This window comes from Muscardinus avellanarius (genome assembly GCF_963383645.1).
Source record: "Muscardinus avellanarius genome assembly, chromosome: 8".
NCBI classification, from domain to species: Eukaryota; Metazoa; Chordata; class Mammalia; order Rodentia; family Gliridae; genus Muscardinus; species Muscardinus avellanarius.
The window spans coordinates 37,841,308-37,856,250 of record NC_137794.1 but is presented as its reverse complement, the minus strand read 5'-3'; the positions used below and the strand labels follow the sequence as shown (position 1 = coordinate 37,856,250).

The following is a 14,943-nucleotide window of genomic DNA, read 5'->3' as shown; positions in this document are numbered from 1 at the left end:
CCATTTTTAAATCTTTTAATTTTGAAACAGGGTCTTTCTAAGTTGCTGAGGGTCTCATTACATTGTTGATACTGGCCTTGAACCTATAGTCTTCTTGTCTTAGCTTCACAAGTACTAGGATTACAGCCATGTGTCACCAGGCCCAGCTTACTATTAATTTAATAATAACAGCACATATAGTATGATACTTATGCTTTATAGAATTCAAAGTGTTTTACAAACATTAAAAGTTAATTAGTGTTTCATAGGGCATATAAATATTAGGGTATTTTAAGATTAATCACGTTACCAATAGATTAACAATGATCTGTCTATCCCTTTTCTAAATACAACTGTGAGGGACTAGAGGATTAGAAAAGACCCTAGCCCCATGAAGATTTAGATTAATATAGGATAGTATTAGGTGTGTAATAGGAATTAGGACTTAGAGTATAAGGTGATATTAGGTGAGATTAAAAGGATAAGAAATAGGAAAATAGGATAGTAATAAGTGTGAAGAAAAGAATGACTTTGGAATAGAAAAATAAATAAGTTTTTGATAGTATTTTTAAGTAAAAGTCGAAGGATAGTTTTTCTTGAGAAATGTGTGGGTGTAAGTGTCTTTTATGAATTGCTTGAACTTTAGCTCCTGTACTCGGCTTACGCGAAGATGTGGCCTAGGTTTAAAAAGAGATAAAAAGCCTGTAAAGAAATGAATTTTGAGGCGACTTCCGGGAAGATGGCGACCGAGAAAAGCGGGGCTTAAGAGCCCCGCTAACAACCAATCTCCATTACCACAAAACCAGCGCCTTTCATAGCCAGAAAACACCATCACCAGAAAAACAAAAAAAACCACCAGGCTCCAGAGAGAAAGCAGACTGAGAACAGAGCTCAGGGCCACAGAGGAGACACACGCGCCCGAGGACGCGGCAGCAGCGCCATACTGCCGGCGGCAGCAGCGACTTCACCAGACGGCTACAGCAAGCCGAGGTGAGCCACTGCGGAACAGCCAGGCGGGATTTCTCCACGCAGAGAGCGTCTAAAGCTCCCAGTGGCCGAGCTCAGCACACGCTGCAGGGATTCAGAGTGGAAATCAAAACCAGAGAAGAAAAAATACGCCAGCCTCACGGCCGAGGGCATGGCAGAGGTGCCATATTGCCACCGGCGGCGGCAGCAGCAGTGAATTCACCGAGTCCAATACAGCTACATTTGCGTACTCAAGAACAGTGAGTCAAATTGCGGGCCACAGAGGAGAAATCCCAGTACTGTACGCCCTGGGACTTGACCCAGTGAGGGAGTGGTGGTGGCAGAGATATCACACCATAGGAGAACGTGCAACCTGGCATCCCCCATAGTTTAAAGCAGCCTCTATCAACTCCCTGGGTCGGAGACTCTGTGATACAACCCAGTAAAGGAGTAGTGGGGTCTGAGATAATACAGACTCGAGATCCAGAGCACCTTAAGTGAAGCCATAGTGACCTAAGGGAAGAACCCAGAGAAGGCACAAACCTCCGAAATCATGGGAAAGAGGAATAACACTGGAGTAATGAATGCGCACAACCCCACAACATCAGAACCCAATAAAACAGAAAATCAGAGATTTCTAGAAGATCAAATCAGGAAAATAACTGTAGAAATAATAGAGGTGCTTCGAAAAGAACTCAGAGAGAGCCAAAAAGAGATAAAGGATGCAATTAATGAAGTAAAGGCCTCAATTCAAAGCACAAACAACCGATTAGAACACATGGAGAACAGAATCTCGCTCTTAGAAGATGAGCAATCCAAAAATGAATGCATAGTTTCTAATCTAGAAAAAAATATCCAACAGCAGGAATCTGACATGGAAGAAATATGGGCCCATCTTAAGAGAGCTAACCTAAGAATAATTGGAATAGAGGAGGGAAAAGAAAGTGAAACCAAAGGGATCAACAATCTCTTCAAGGAAGTAATAGCAGAAAATTTTCCAAATATAGAGCAAGAGGTTGATACACAGATCCAGGAAACTTATAGAACTCCCTTTAGACAGGATCGGAGAAGAGGATCCCCACGCCACATAATTGTCAAAATGACCAATGTGGAAGCCAAGCAGAGAATCTTAAAGGCAACAAAAACAAAGGGCCAAGTGACATTCAGAGGCAAACCAATTAGAATCACTCCAGACTTCCCAAACCAAGTCATAAGAGCTAGAAGGGCTTGGAGTAACATATTCCAAACTCTGAAAGAAAACAACTTCCAGCCAAAAATTTCCTACCCAGCAAAACTTTCTATCAAATTAGATGGAGAAATAAGAAGCTTCCATGACAAACAGAAACTGAAGGAATTTATGTCTTCAAAACCAGCGCTAGAGAAAATACTCAAAGAGATTAACTACAAAGAAGAAATAGGTAATACTCACCAGAACCAGAGAAACAAGATTTTCCATCCAACAGACAACTAAGATTGGTTATCTGTGGAGATTCATTATTTTTGTTAGTCTTTACCTATCTCTAAATTGTATTGTTTGCCTTTATTGTTGTTAATTTTTAGGATTTCTAGTTGGAATATTAATATACCTTCAGATATAGCATTTGGAAATATTTTATCCAATTCTATTAGTAACTTTTAACTCTGTTTACATTGTCTTTGGATATACAATATTTTTTTTTTTAGGGAGTTTGTATATTCTTCTGTTGCCTGTGCCATTGAAATCATAACCAAGAAACCACTGCCAATTTCAATGTTGTGAGGTTTTATGACCCAGATTTTCTTCTAAAAGTTTATAGTCTTAAGATTTATATTTAGGTCTTTTATCTATTTTGAGTTAATACTTGTATGTGGGATTAGGTAAGGGTCCAATTTTATTCTTTTCCATGTAATTATTATTTTTCAACAATATTTAGTTAAAAGATTATTATTTCCACCACCAAATGTTTGTGGAAACCTTGTCAAAAATAACTTGACAATATAGGGAAGAATTTATCTCTAGGCTTTTATTTAACTCCAATGGTTTATATATCTGCCTTTAGAACAGTATTACACTGTTTCAATTATTGTAGCTTTATATGGTTTGAAATCAGAAAATATATATCTGCTAGCTTTGTTCTTTTTCAAGATCGTTTTGGGTATCTAGAATTTATATTCCATATTAGGATAGATTTTTTTCTGAAAAATAAATATATGAATATATGATAGTTTCACCTAAAAAACAGAAAAAAATATGCTCTGGTAAGAAAGAAAGCAAAAAGAAATATTGAAATGTTATCTTTAAGTCATCAAAAGCTTGGTATCAGACAAATGAAACTGTTATGTGAGATTAACATTTTTAATTTTGGATAAATTGCTATAATACTAGATGTCAACCACTAAGCCAAGCATGGGAAGGAGGGATGGGGAGGGAATGGGGTGGGGATCGGGTGGGGGCTGACTGGGCGATGTGTGCATGTATGTCTACAAAAGTTTGTATCTCACTATGATGTATGAATACAGTGCACCAATAAAATAAAATTAAAAAAAAAAGAAATGAATTTTGAAAAGTTTAGAAGTATGCTTTGCTTTTGAAATATGCTTTTGGAATAGGAAGGCTAAAGAAAGTTGAAAGCATTTTACAAGTTCTCTGTTCCAGGAAGCTTGTAACCACAAACTAACCTCTTTGGGAATATGTGAGCAGAGGTTCCCCCCCCACAGCATGAAAGTTTAGCAAAGATAGCTTTATAAGTTATTTAAGATAGAGTAATGTTAAGAGTGATGTGAACAATTTAAAGTTGTTGAATGCAGCAACTAGTGGGGAATTTAAGATTGACAAGTTCCTGTTTTTATTAATAATTTGCTTGCTATAAGCAATAATTGGCAGGATTTTAGTTGATTGACAAGTTCCTGTTTTTATTAATAATTTTCTTGCTCTTGGCTTCTGTAAATTCAGAGAATGTCCGGACGTAGTTCCTTTTCTTAAAAATGTTAAGAATAACCTTTCATGTTTGAAATGCTTGAAAAGTCTGATGCTTAAGGTGCTTTTGGAATATATATGAATGCTATAGAAAGTTTAAATAGGTTTACAAGTTCCTTTGCTCTGAGAAGCTTGTAACTTCCTCATTTATTAGGAAACATCTGCTAGTCAGAGATAGCCCCTGAAAAACAGGTGCAGACCCCGCCTCAGACTCTTGGCAGCTAATGACGTAGAAAGGCAGCTCTTTGAAATTATTTGCTGTGATTTAGATGTGTGTGTGCTTGTTTTTAAAATTATTGGCTGTACTTGTTTACCAATTTATTTGATTGGGTGTATCCTGTTCTTGGCGGGCTCTGATGTATGTAACCACTCCCTATTCTGGCTATAAATTCAGAGCCCTCAGTGAGCTCGGGGTCGAGCCTCGACCACACCCCCTCACCTGCTTAAGGGACTACAACTCCCTGAAGGGTGCTGGGTGGTTAGTGTCTTGGTCTCGACCCCTGGCTAGCCAGGAAAGAGATGCAGCACAATAAACCTCACGTGTCTCTTGCATCTCCAAGTGTCCTTCGTTATTTGGGGTGGTGGGCTTGTCTCGAACTCTTCACAAGAAAGCATATAAAAGAAGCAGAAAACACAGCCCCTTCTATAAAAATTTTGTTTTGGGCAGCAAAATATAAGTATATAAGACATTTATGGAATGTATATGTATGTAATGCCATGTGTCACACTTTGGGGGGGCACTAGGGATTGAACCTAGGGGTGTTCTACCTCTGAGCTATATGTCCAGCCCTACTTTATCTTTTATTTCAAAACAGGGTCTCACTAAATTGCAGAGGGCCTTGCTAAGTTGCTGAGGCTGGCCACACACTTGCCATCTTCCTGTCCCAGCCTCACAAGTACTGGGATTACAGGCATGCGCCACCACGCCTGGCTATGGCTCACACTTACAATAAAATAATGTAGGATTTAAAAGGGCAGGAGAAAGATAAATGTTGGAGATCAAGTAATCAGAAAATGCTTCACAGAAGAAATAAGACTTCAGTGGTCCCTAAAGAAATATCAACTGGTACAAGAAAAAAGGAAGTAAAAATGCATGTCCTGAATTTTCCTCAAGAGCCTCAATTTCTGTCTTGTAAGTATTCTCAAGGTGAAGGAAATATAAGACACAATGACTATGGAAATGGTGGTAGTGTTTTGAGCTTAACGTGTGACTGTGCATGTCAGGGTTGGGGAAGAACACAGAGACTGCCCAATAGGACAGAAATGGTCACTTAAAGGAACACTAAAGATGAGTTGCCATAACCAAGGGGGAGCCAGATAACAAACAGCTTTTGCAAACCAGTGAGCAATTGAGAGTTCAATCCAGTAAGATCTAAGGACCACCGGTAACTTTCCCAGGCAATGAAATGACTTGATCAAGAGAAATACTTTAGCAGAAGCAGTCTGGCAGTCGTTTTCTGCTGGCCTTCTGGTCCCCAACCCTCATATTTGTCAAATGATACAGACTTGCTCTCTGTCCGAATGCTCCCATCATTCTAGAACGTTTCACCATTGAATGGGAGATTTTGCAATTTCCTAGCTTCACCAGTCTGACATCATTAATTCTAATTACCTTCACTTCTACTCCCAAGACCTTGCATTAGTTAATTCTCTGTCATGCAGAACCTAACATGCAAATAGCCAAACTTCAGTCTTGCCAGCCCCCTCTTGCTCATCCTCCCGCTGTGTGCTCACTCCTCCCAGCATCTCCCCTTTCCTGGGTACCATCTCCCACACTTTCCAGTTTCCTGAATCTTTGTCCTTCTACCGCATCCACTTGGACCACTGCAACCCAGGATCCAGTGCCATGAAATGTGTCTCCTCCTTTACACCCAGGCTTCTAAATAGACTAATGCCACTGAAGATACCCAGTCTTTCTCCCTGCAAAATCCTGCCCTCACTCACCAGGGCTCATGTTCATTCATACTAATCTTCCTCAAACATCCCCCTTCAGCAAAGATTCAGCAGGCACATCATCATCCCACGACCCCTGACTGGCCCGTCTCTCCCCACTTGGAGCAGCACATAAATTTGTCTTTTGCTTGATAAGAAAACTAAAGCCTCAAGGGAGCTCCTCCAGTTGCCCGCCCCTTAGCTGCAAATGGCACCTCTATCTCCACTCATCTTTTGTGTTTGTGTGTTTAGAGGGGAGGGTCTAGGGATTGAGCCAAGGAGCATTCTACTTCCAAGTTACATCCCAAGAACTATTGTTTTATTTTATTTTATTTTTAATTTTATTTATTTATTTTTTTGTGTGGGTCTGGGGATGGAACCCAAGGTCATTCGACCTCCGAGCTACAGCCTCTGCCCTATTTTTTATTCTTTATTTTGAAACCGGGTCTCACTGAGTTGCGGAGGGCCTCACTAAGTAGCTGAGGGTGTCCGCGAACCGCGATCCTCCGGTCTCAGCCTCCCGAATGCTGGGATTACAAGCGTGCGCCACCACGCTTGGCTAAGAACTATTGTCTTTATTTTTATTTTTTGAAACAGGGTCTTACTAAGTTGCTGAGGGTCTTGCTAATTTGCTGAGACTGGCCTTGAACCTGTGACTCTCCTGTCAGTCTCCCAAGTACTGGAATTGTAGGCATGTGCCACCGCACCCAGCTTCTTCTCATCTTTCTTGCTTTCTTCTCGCAGAAGGTGAAGGGTCTCCCTCTTTTCCAAGATCAAAACCAAGGCCAGCACCAAATAATACTTAAAAAAAAAAAACAACAAGGTACTGGGGATTGAAATAGATATCCAGAGATAGACTACAGCCGTCTATCTCTGAGCTATAACCCCAGGCCAATTTTGTTTTTCGTTTTAAAGCAGTGCCTCGTTAAATTGCTGAGGCTGTTCTTGAACCTGTGATCCTTCTGTCTCAGCCTCCCAGGTACTAGGGTTGCAGGCCTGCGCCATCACACCTGGCCCAAACCGTGGTCTTGAGTCCCCGCCTGTCTCCTCCATCATTCTGCCGTAAAACTCATTTCTCTGTCTACATCCTTGGCACTGCTCCTTTCTGGTCCTATAACCTCTTAAACCACAAAACCAGTAAAATTTCTTTCATCATTAAAATTTTTTCATTGATCTCAGCTTCTTTCTAGCTACAATCCTATCATTCTCTGCCTTTCTCATCAAAACTTCTCCAAATATAGCGCCACATATATTTCTAAATTTAGTGATCACTACCGCATCAGGAGGTAGGAAATGTTCCCATCATAAACATGGGGAATGAATAGATGCTCAAAGTCAAAACTAATAAGGTCATCCAACAAATCTTTTATTAATTAATTAATTAATTTGTTACCAGCAAGCCATTTATTTATTTATTATTAATTAATTAATTTATTTATTTTTGTGGTACTGGAGATGGAACCCAGGGGCATTCTACCTCTGAGCTATACCCCCAACCCTATATTATTTATTGTTTATTTTGAAGCAGGGTCTCACTGAGTTGCCAAGGGCCTCACTAAGTAGCTGAGGCTGGCCGCAAACCAAGATCCTCCGGTCTCAGCCTCCCAAATGCTGGGATTACAAGCGTGCGTCATCACACCCAGCTCACCAACAAGCCTTTTAGATGCTACCACATTTCCTCATAGGACCCAGCACTTTAGGCTTTTAGGCTTTTAAATAAAGCCCCAAAGGAGAAGAAAGCAACATGGTGATTTCAAATCAAGAGGCCAACAAATGTGTACTAAAGGCCTGCTTTATGTGAAATGAATAATTTATAATTTATTACTCAACTAAAGAGAAGGAAGTTGGGCTTCTATGGCCATACTTTTCAAAAAGCAAATCTACTGCTCCCCCCCTTTGTATTAGAGATTGAACCAAGGAGCATTCTACCTCTGAGATAGAGTCTTAGCTTTATTTTATTTTTTATTTTGAAACAGGATCTCACTAAATTGTTGAGGGCCTCACTAAGTTGCTGAGGCTGGTCTCAAACCTGTGATCCTCCTTTCTCAGCCTCCCAAGTACTGGGATTATAGGCATGTGCCACCATGTCTGGCTTGCAAATCTAACGCTTACAAAAAAAGAGTTATTCTAAGTTCCAGAGGCCTTCTACCTCTGAGCTATCCCCCTGGCCATTATACATTTTGTTTTGAAACATAGTCTCACTAAATTGCTGGAACTTGCCTTGAACCTGGGTCCTCTGGTCTCAGCTTCCCAAATATTGGGAATCTAGGCAGGTGCCACCAAACCAAGCTAGTTCCTAGATTTTCAACAGAATACGTTACTCAATTTCTTTAACTTCCTTTCTCAACCAACTGAAAATGGGTTAAGCATACTGAAGTAAGTCACTCTGGCAAGCATTTCCCAAGACTGCAGATGCACAAACCCAAAGGGACAGCCCTCAGCCTGTCCAGCTGGACCTTTCTGCTGGCTTGACTAACATGGATAATCGTGTTGACAGTCTTGATTTCCCTGACGTCTACATTGCTCTGCTCCTCCGGAATGTGCACCTCTTTTGGCTTTTTGCTTTTTAAATTGGAGTGTTTAAAGTGAGTCTCCAAGTCCAGTGAGGTGGCACACACTTGTAATCTCAGCACTTGGGAGGCTGAGACAGTACGATCACAAGTTCTCAGCCAACCTCAGCTGCTTAGTGAGGCCCTCCGCAACTTAGTGAGACCCTTTTCAAAGTAAAGAATCAAAAATAGGGCTGGGGTGTAGTTTGGAGGTATTAGAATGCCCCTGAGTTCAATTCTCAGTACCACTAAATAAATAAATAAATATAAAGTGAGTCAACAAATAGAGATGGAGTTTTACTTTTACCCAACACTTCTAACTGAAGCCAGAGTATTTACTGATGAATACGGCCCACAGTTTCCCAACCACCCTGTTGGATCTGTTCATGCCCATCCCTACACTCATCTCTCCCTGTTTCCAAACTAGCCATTCTTCAAGGTCCAAATCTCTAGTGAAACTCTTACTCATCTCCCGAGAGTCTTGCAATCTGTCCCTCCTCTGGGCTCCCATAGTTTGTATTGCGATCATACTACAGAACACCCATTCTTGCACATTCTCATCTGTCCTTCCAGGCTACAGATTCCTTTTCGGGACCACTGACGCACCTGCTGCCTAAGACACACTTGGCATGTAATAGGAGCTCCTCACAGTTGAGCTACAAGTAAAGTTCATCTTTACATTCCTCAGACCTCTTGTATAATAGAAGCATCTTGTCAATATAAGAACAATCCATTTTTAATTAATTAAAGCTCTAAAAATGATTGAACTCTCTTGGTGAGAATGAAGTACACACAGAATATACCTATAGTATATATAACCTACCTATAGTAGATGATAGTAGAAAAGTGGAGAGGCATAGTGGTGCGTGCCTACAATCCTAGTACTTGGGAGGCTGAGACAGAACTGCAGGTTTCAGACCATCCTCAGCAATCTAGCCAGACACTGTTTCAAATTTTTTAAAAATATAATAAAATAAAACAGAGCTGGGTGTGTAGCTTAGAGGTACAATGCTCCTGGTTCAATCCCCAGCAAAACACACACACACACACACACACACACACACACACACACACACACACACACACCACACACACACACAAAATCTTTGAAATACCACATATTCTTCCAATAAGCCAGGATAAAGATAGACTTCTCAGTGTGTCAGGGATTGTCTTCGACTTACCCTGAACACCAAAGTCAAATGGAATGGTGGTGAATTACCTAGCTGCAGTCTCTAGTTGTATTATCTCTGCGCCTTCTTATGCGCAGGTAAAAGAGAACTAACTATAATAACAAAGGGAGGAAATATGAAACTGAATTTGAATTATTTTTCCTAAAATGTACTCAACCATATATATCAAGAGGATTTACTATATGAAATCACTGTTTATTGTTTTGCATTAAAAAAGAATTAATTTGTGTCTTGTTCTTGAATCATTTTACAAGATTATGCTTTTGCCAAGTCTTCTGTGCTATAGTTTTTTATGTGAATACCATTTCTTTTGAAGCTTTGTTGTTTTTAGTACAGCCAAGTTGACTGGCTCTTTAAAAAGTGCTATTTTTGGACAAATACAGTGGGAAATTAATCACCGTGCCCAGGCGATGGTCTGGGTATACGATTTCATTACTTTCAGTTTAGTCTGGGAAATATGTAACCAGTTTTTCACCCAGAGAGTAAAAATGGCCCAATTTATTAGAAAGTACTTGTTATTGGAAGCAGTCAGTGGCAGAAGTGTAATAGTGGAAACTGTCCCAGCTCCTCTGATGCAGGCAACCCTGGAGAGATGACAGGCCTGAATGTAGCATAAAGAGCTTGGAAGATGTCACCCTCCAAAAGAAGGTTCATAACATTCCTAGTTCCAAAAAGACTCATTAAAATGCAAAACTCCAAGGTAGGGGCAACTTCGTTGCTAATAGGTTTCCATCAAGGGTACACTTTAAGAGTTCCCAGAATACCTGAATTGGCAGACAAAACAAGCAAACTTGCAAATTTTGCAAAGAGCCAGTGTCAACCAGAAAAGCCATGCTGTCTATAATGTTGATTCAACAAACTCCCATGGATCACTCAATATATCCCAAACGTGGCAGGACACTGTGTCCCCGAAAACACACAGACTTGTGTACAGTGTCCAAAACACTATATGTAAATCTGGAAAAAGTAGGAAATAAAAAAGTAGTCTGAGAAGGAGAAAATTGGCATGGAAACCTAAAGGAAGCTCCGCCTCCTCCTTTTCCCCAGTCACTTCTAGGGCAGAGATGCTACAGGCGACTTGATCTTGATCTTTTCTCCCCTGTACTAAGCCCTTCCTTCTGTGGATCAGTCTGCCTCTGTCGACCTACATGTAATGTGGTCCCTCCAAGGCTACCCTGTTACACCTCAGAGAACATCACCCCTACAGCAGTCACGCTGAAGCCCCTGGCATGGTATAGAGGCTAGTAGGAAGCTAACGTTGCTGCCTCCTCTCCTCTATCTTACTATATGGATCAAATCAAACGTCAAGGCTCTGATACCATTCCATCTCCCTCATACAAAATAAGCTTCTTTAGTTATTTTTTTCCTGAAAAGTCTCATCTTTTCACAAAATGGCTTTAGCTTATGAATTTACCATGTGAGTCTACATGCGCAAAATTCTGGAGGTCAAGAATAAATATAAAGGCCCTGAAGTACAATCACCCTTGCACATCCCCAGACTGTAAGTGATATAACGGAAAGGGTATGAAACTATGAGACAGGGAATTTGGATCTAAAGCAACTGTAACTATATTCCTGTGCCACCTTGGGCGGGTCACATAACCTGCTTGTAATACAATGGATAATACAATGGAGAGTGGATAGGTCACTTTTATTTTCCGGGTCTGGGGATGGAACCTGGGGCATTTGACCTCCAAGCTACACCCCTGCCCTATTTTTTATTCTTTGTTTTGAAACAGGGTCTCACTAAGTTGCGAAGGACCTCACTAAGTAGCTGAGACTGTCTGCGAACCACGATCCTCCGGTCTCAGCCTCCTGAAGACTGGGATTACAAGCGTGCATCACCACGCCCGGTGATAGGTTACTTTTAAAGTACCTAACAGTCTCAATATTTTATACAACTTGAAACATTGCCTCCAGAGGAAGGATATTTGAGTCATATACAGCTATCCCATTAAGTTGCTGAGGCTGGCCTTGAACCTGAAAATGTCCTTCTCAGCCTTCCAAGTACTAAGATTTCAGACGTACACCACCACACCTGACTCAGCCATCCCATAAAGAGGAACAAAAGATGGCCATTGAAAATCATGAGATGACTCACTCACTGTTCTGGACACATCAAGCCTGGTGACAGGCCTGTGCTGGAGGTAACTTACCTCCCAAGCATACTCCTGCCTCTTCTCCCAGCAACAGCCCTTCAGACAAAATTTTTTTTTCTTTTTATCTTCTCTCTTGTCTGGCAAATCTAGCAACTAACTGCCACATTTTCACCAGCCCACTCATACTTCTAGTGCGAACAGCCTCCACTCTTAACTAGGACGCCTTCCCCAATGCGGCAATGCTAGCAGAGGAAACAGGTCTACTAAAAAGCATGTCTCTACAGCTATAAATGTAGAGATACTCTCATCTTAAGCAAATCTAGTACTGGAAAATCTGCATTTACGTGTGTGTGTGTGTGTGTGTGTGTGTGTGTGTGTGTGTGACAGATTATTTGCTTTGCAAATGAATTCACCATGGAGTTTCTTAAAATGCTAGGTCCTTCATTTCTCTTTCCCTTCACTACCTCCCCCACAGATGATAATGCACACTTTTTTTTACTTATTTATAGCTGCTTAAGGATATATCACTGTGTAAGGAGGCAGCCTGTATTCATAAAAAATAATAAAAAGCAACGTGCATTTCTTTGGAGCCTTCTGGCTAACTTCTTTGGTGTCCCTGGTGCATGAGCTTATATTTTGTATATCAAGAATCTGGACATATGAATTTTAAGTGCCTGACAGAGTCCACCATGATATAATAAATAGCTGTCTCCAAAGATTAGAGTCCACAATACTTTGTGTGGTGGGTGTCACAAGAGCCAACACTGGCTGAAAAGAAGGGAACAGAAGCTGTTGCTTTATAACAATCTCTAAGGTAACAGCTGTACCTTTAGCGCCTACCCAGGTCAATATCTGTTTAGAAAGCAGCTGAAAAAGTAATTCTGCCCCTTTATACAATGCGTGTTAGTCAACAAAACATTAACCACATTTCTGAGAATGGTGAAGTTATTTTTAGCATCAGTGGCACTCTGGAAATTTTCATCTTTTGCTGTGAAGTGCAAATGTTATTTCCTCGGTCTATAAATGGAAAAGCCAATCATATTTGTTTGTGTTTTCAAACTTGAGTTTTGTATGCTCTACATTGCCTCTTACCCCAGGGGCTTCCTTATCTGTCTGTGCACACAAATGAGAACAGGAAGAGTGTCCACCCTTGGTTAGGGCAGGTCACAAATTCCTTCTCTGATGCTTCGGGCACCAGTAAGCCAACACAGTTTTTGTGTTATATGATTGTTAGTATTTCCTTAGAGGCTCGTGCAAGCTAAAAACCTAAGGGGGGGGGGAAACACCAAAAGGACAGTCATCCTGTCCTTTAATTTGAAAAATACTGTTCTCTTACTTCCAGAAATACAATTGTCTAAGGCTGAGAAACTCAAAAGAATCAGAACTACTGACTGGATCCCTCAAAACACAGATTTCATGGGAGCGACCTGGATCATGGCAGCTAGGTTCGTGGGGGTGGACAGGGGAAAAATCACTAGACCAAGAATCAGGGGAACAAGACAAACCAGATCCAGGTCTGGGCCTTAGTTTCTTCACTTATGAAACACAGGTAATGATGCCCACATTTAATTGAGCTCAAAGGAGGTAAGAAACGTGAAAACGCTTTGGGACACTACTAGGTTCTTCACAGAGCAACGCTCTGCTTGTACATCTCACCCCTATGACATCGTGAAAAACTGAAGCTGAAAGCTGTGAAAAAAAATAGGAAGAGACTAGGCAGTAGTACTGGTCTCATTTTTTCATTCTCTCTCTCTCTCTCTCTCTCTCTCTCTCTCTCTCTCACACACACACACACACACACACACACACACAAACACACACACACACACACTGCCTTCTAGAAAAAAGCAAAAGTAACAATTGCGCTTAACACTCCATTCTAATATTCATGACTTTTCTACATTTTCCACCCCATAATATGTCTAAAAAGATAACTTAGTTGATGACCTACTAACTGCAAGAATCTGGATAAAATTATCACCAAAATCATATCATGAAGAATTATTCTGAAGCCGGGCGTGGTGGTGCACGCTTATAATCCCTGCACTTGGGAGGCTGAGGGAAGAGGATTGCACGGGTTTGAAACCAACCTCAGCTACTTAGTGAGGCTCTCAGCAACTTAGTGAGACCCTGTTTCCAAATAAAATAGAAAATAGGTCTGGGAGTATAGCCCAGAGGTAGAAAGCCCCTGAGTTCCACCCATAGTACCACAAAATAATAAATAAATAAATAAATAAATAAATAAACAAATAAATAAACTAAAAAATAGGGCTGGGGGTGCAGCTCGGAGGTAGAATGCCCCTGGGTTCCATCCCCAGAACCACACACACACACACACACACACACACACACACACACAAAATTAATTATTCTGCCTCTATAGAAGCTTGAAGTTGGAATCACAGCCTTATCATGTATCATTCACTGAATAAATTATTACTTAGGAGAAACTTGTGCCAGGTGCTGGAACATGAAACTGAACAAGGAAAATAAAGCACTTTCCCCATGAAGTTCCCAGCCCAGCAAAAGGGGACAGATTTAGCCTCTTATTTTAGAGTTTAGAAACACAATAGCTGAGAAAGTTTGACTCTACCTGCAGCTCTCCTTCCATGATACTGAGTAGCTGAATGAGATCTTCTTTGGATAACTCCAGGGATTTCTTAGTCTTCCGTTCACTTTCTCCAGATGGTTTTAGGTGTCGTTTGACAGTGCCTGAAGCCATGATGTCATCCTCCCTCCTATTGGACTTGTTCTTCTTTTTTGCATCTTCAGTGAGACTTTTGTCATCAGCATTACTGATGATGGAGGACTTGGGGCAGGAGATATGCCCGTTAGATGAGCCTTCACCACCCTGGTTTCGGGATCTCATTCCCACCTACAAGGCATGAAAACAGTAAGATGATCTTTACCATTATCACAGATGTTTTTTATTAAATGCTTAGAAACTTACAGCAGCTTTACAACCTCACCAACAAGGAAAAACAGAGCAGTCGCAGTTATTGTCTTTACAGTGTTAGTATGTTGTTAAAATCTTCAGGAAGTCGGGCGTGGTGGAAACACCTATAATCCCAGTACTCGTGAGGCTGAGACAGGAAGATCACAGGTTCAACAACCTCAGCAAGTAGTGAGACTCTCACAATGATGGGAAGATCCTATTTCAAAATAAAAATTAAATAGGGTTGTGGGGTATAGCTTGGAGGTAGAATGTCCCTGGGTTCAATCCCAGGACCACACACACACACACACACACACACACACACACACACACC

General features: G+C 41.0%; 1 protein-coding gene across 2 annotated transcripts in view; it reads right to left on the bottom strand.

Annotated features, from left to right (window-relative positions):
* The window catches only part of FILIP1 (filamin A interacting protein 1), a gene marked incomplete at both ends in the record, with an annotated part of 274,463 nt that overhangs the window by 113,304 nt on the left and 146,216 nt on the right, over positions 1 to 14,943 (bottom strand). For both annotated transcript variants that reach the window (XM_080700607.1, XM_080700606.1), the window contains one exon: positions 14,268 to 14,549. In XM_080700607.1, coding sequence (XP_080556733.1) covers positions 14,268 to 14,549 — 282 coding nt within the window. The remainder of the gene's footprint in view (positions 1 to 14,267; positions 14,550 to 14,943) is intronic.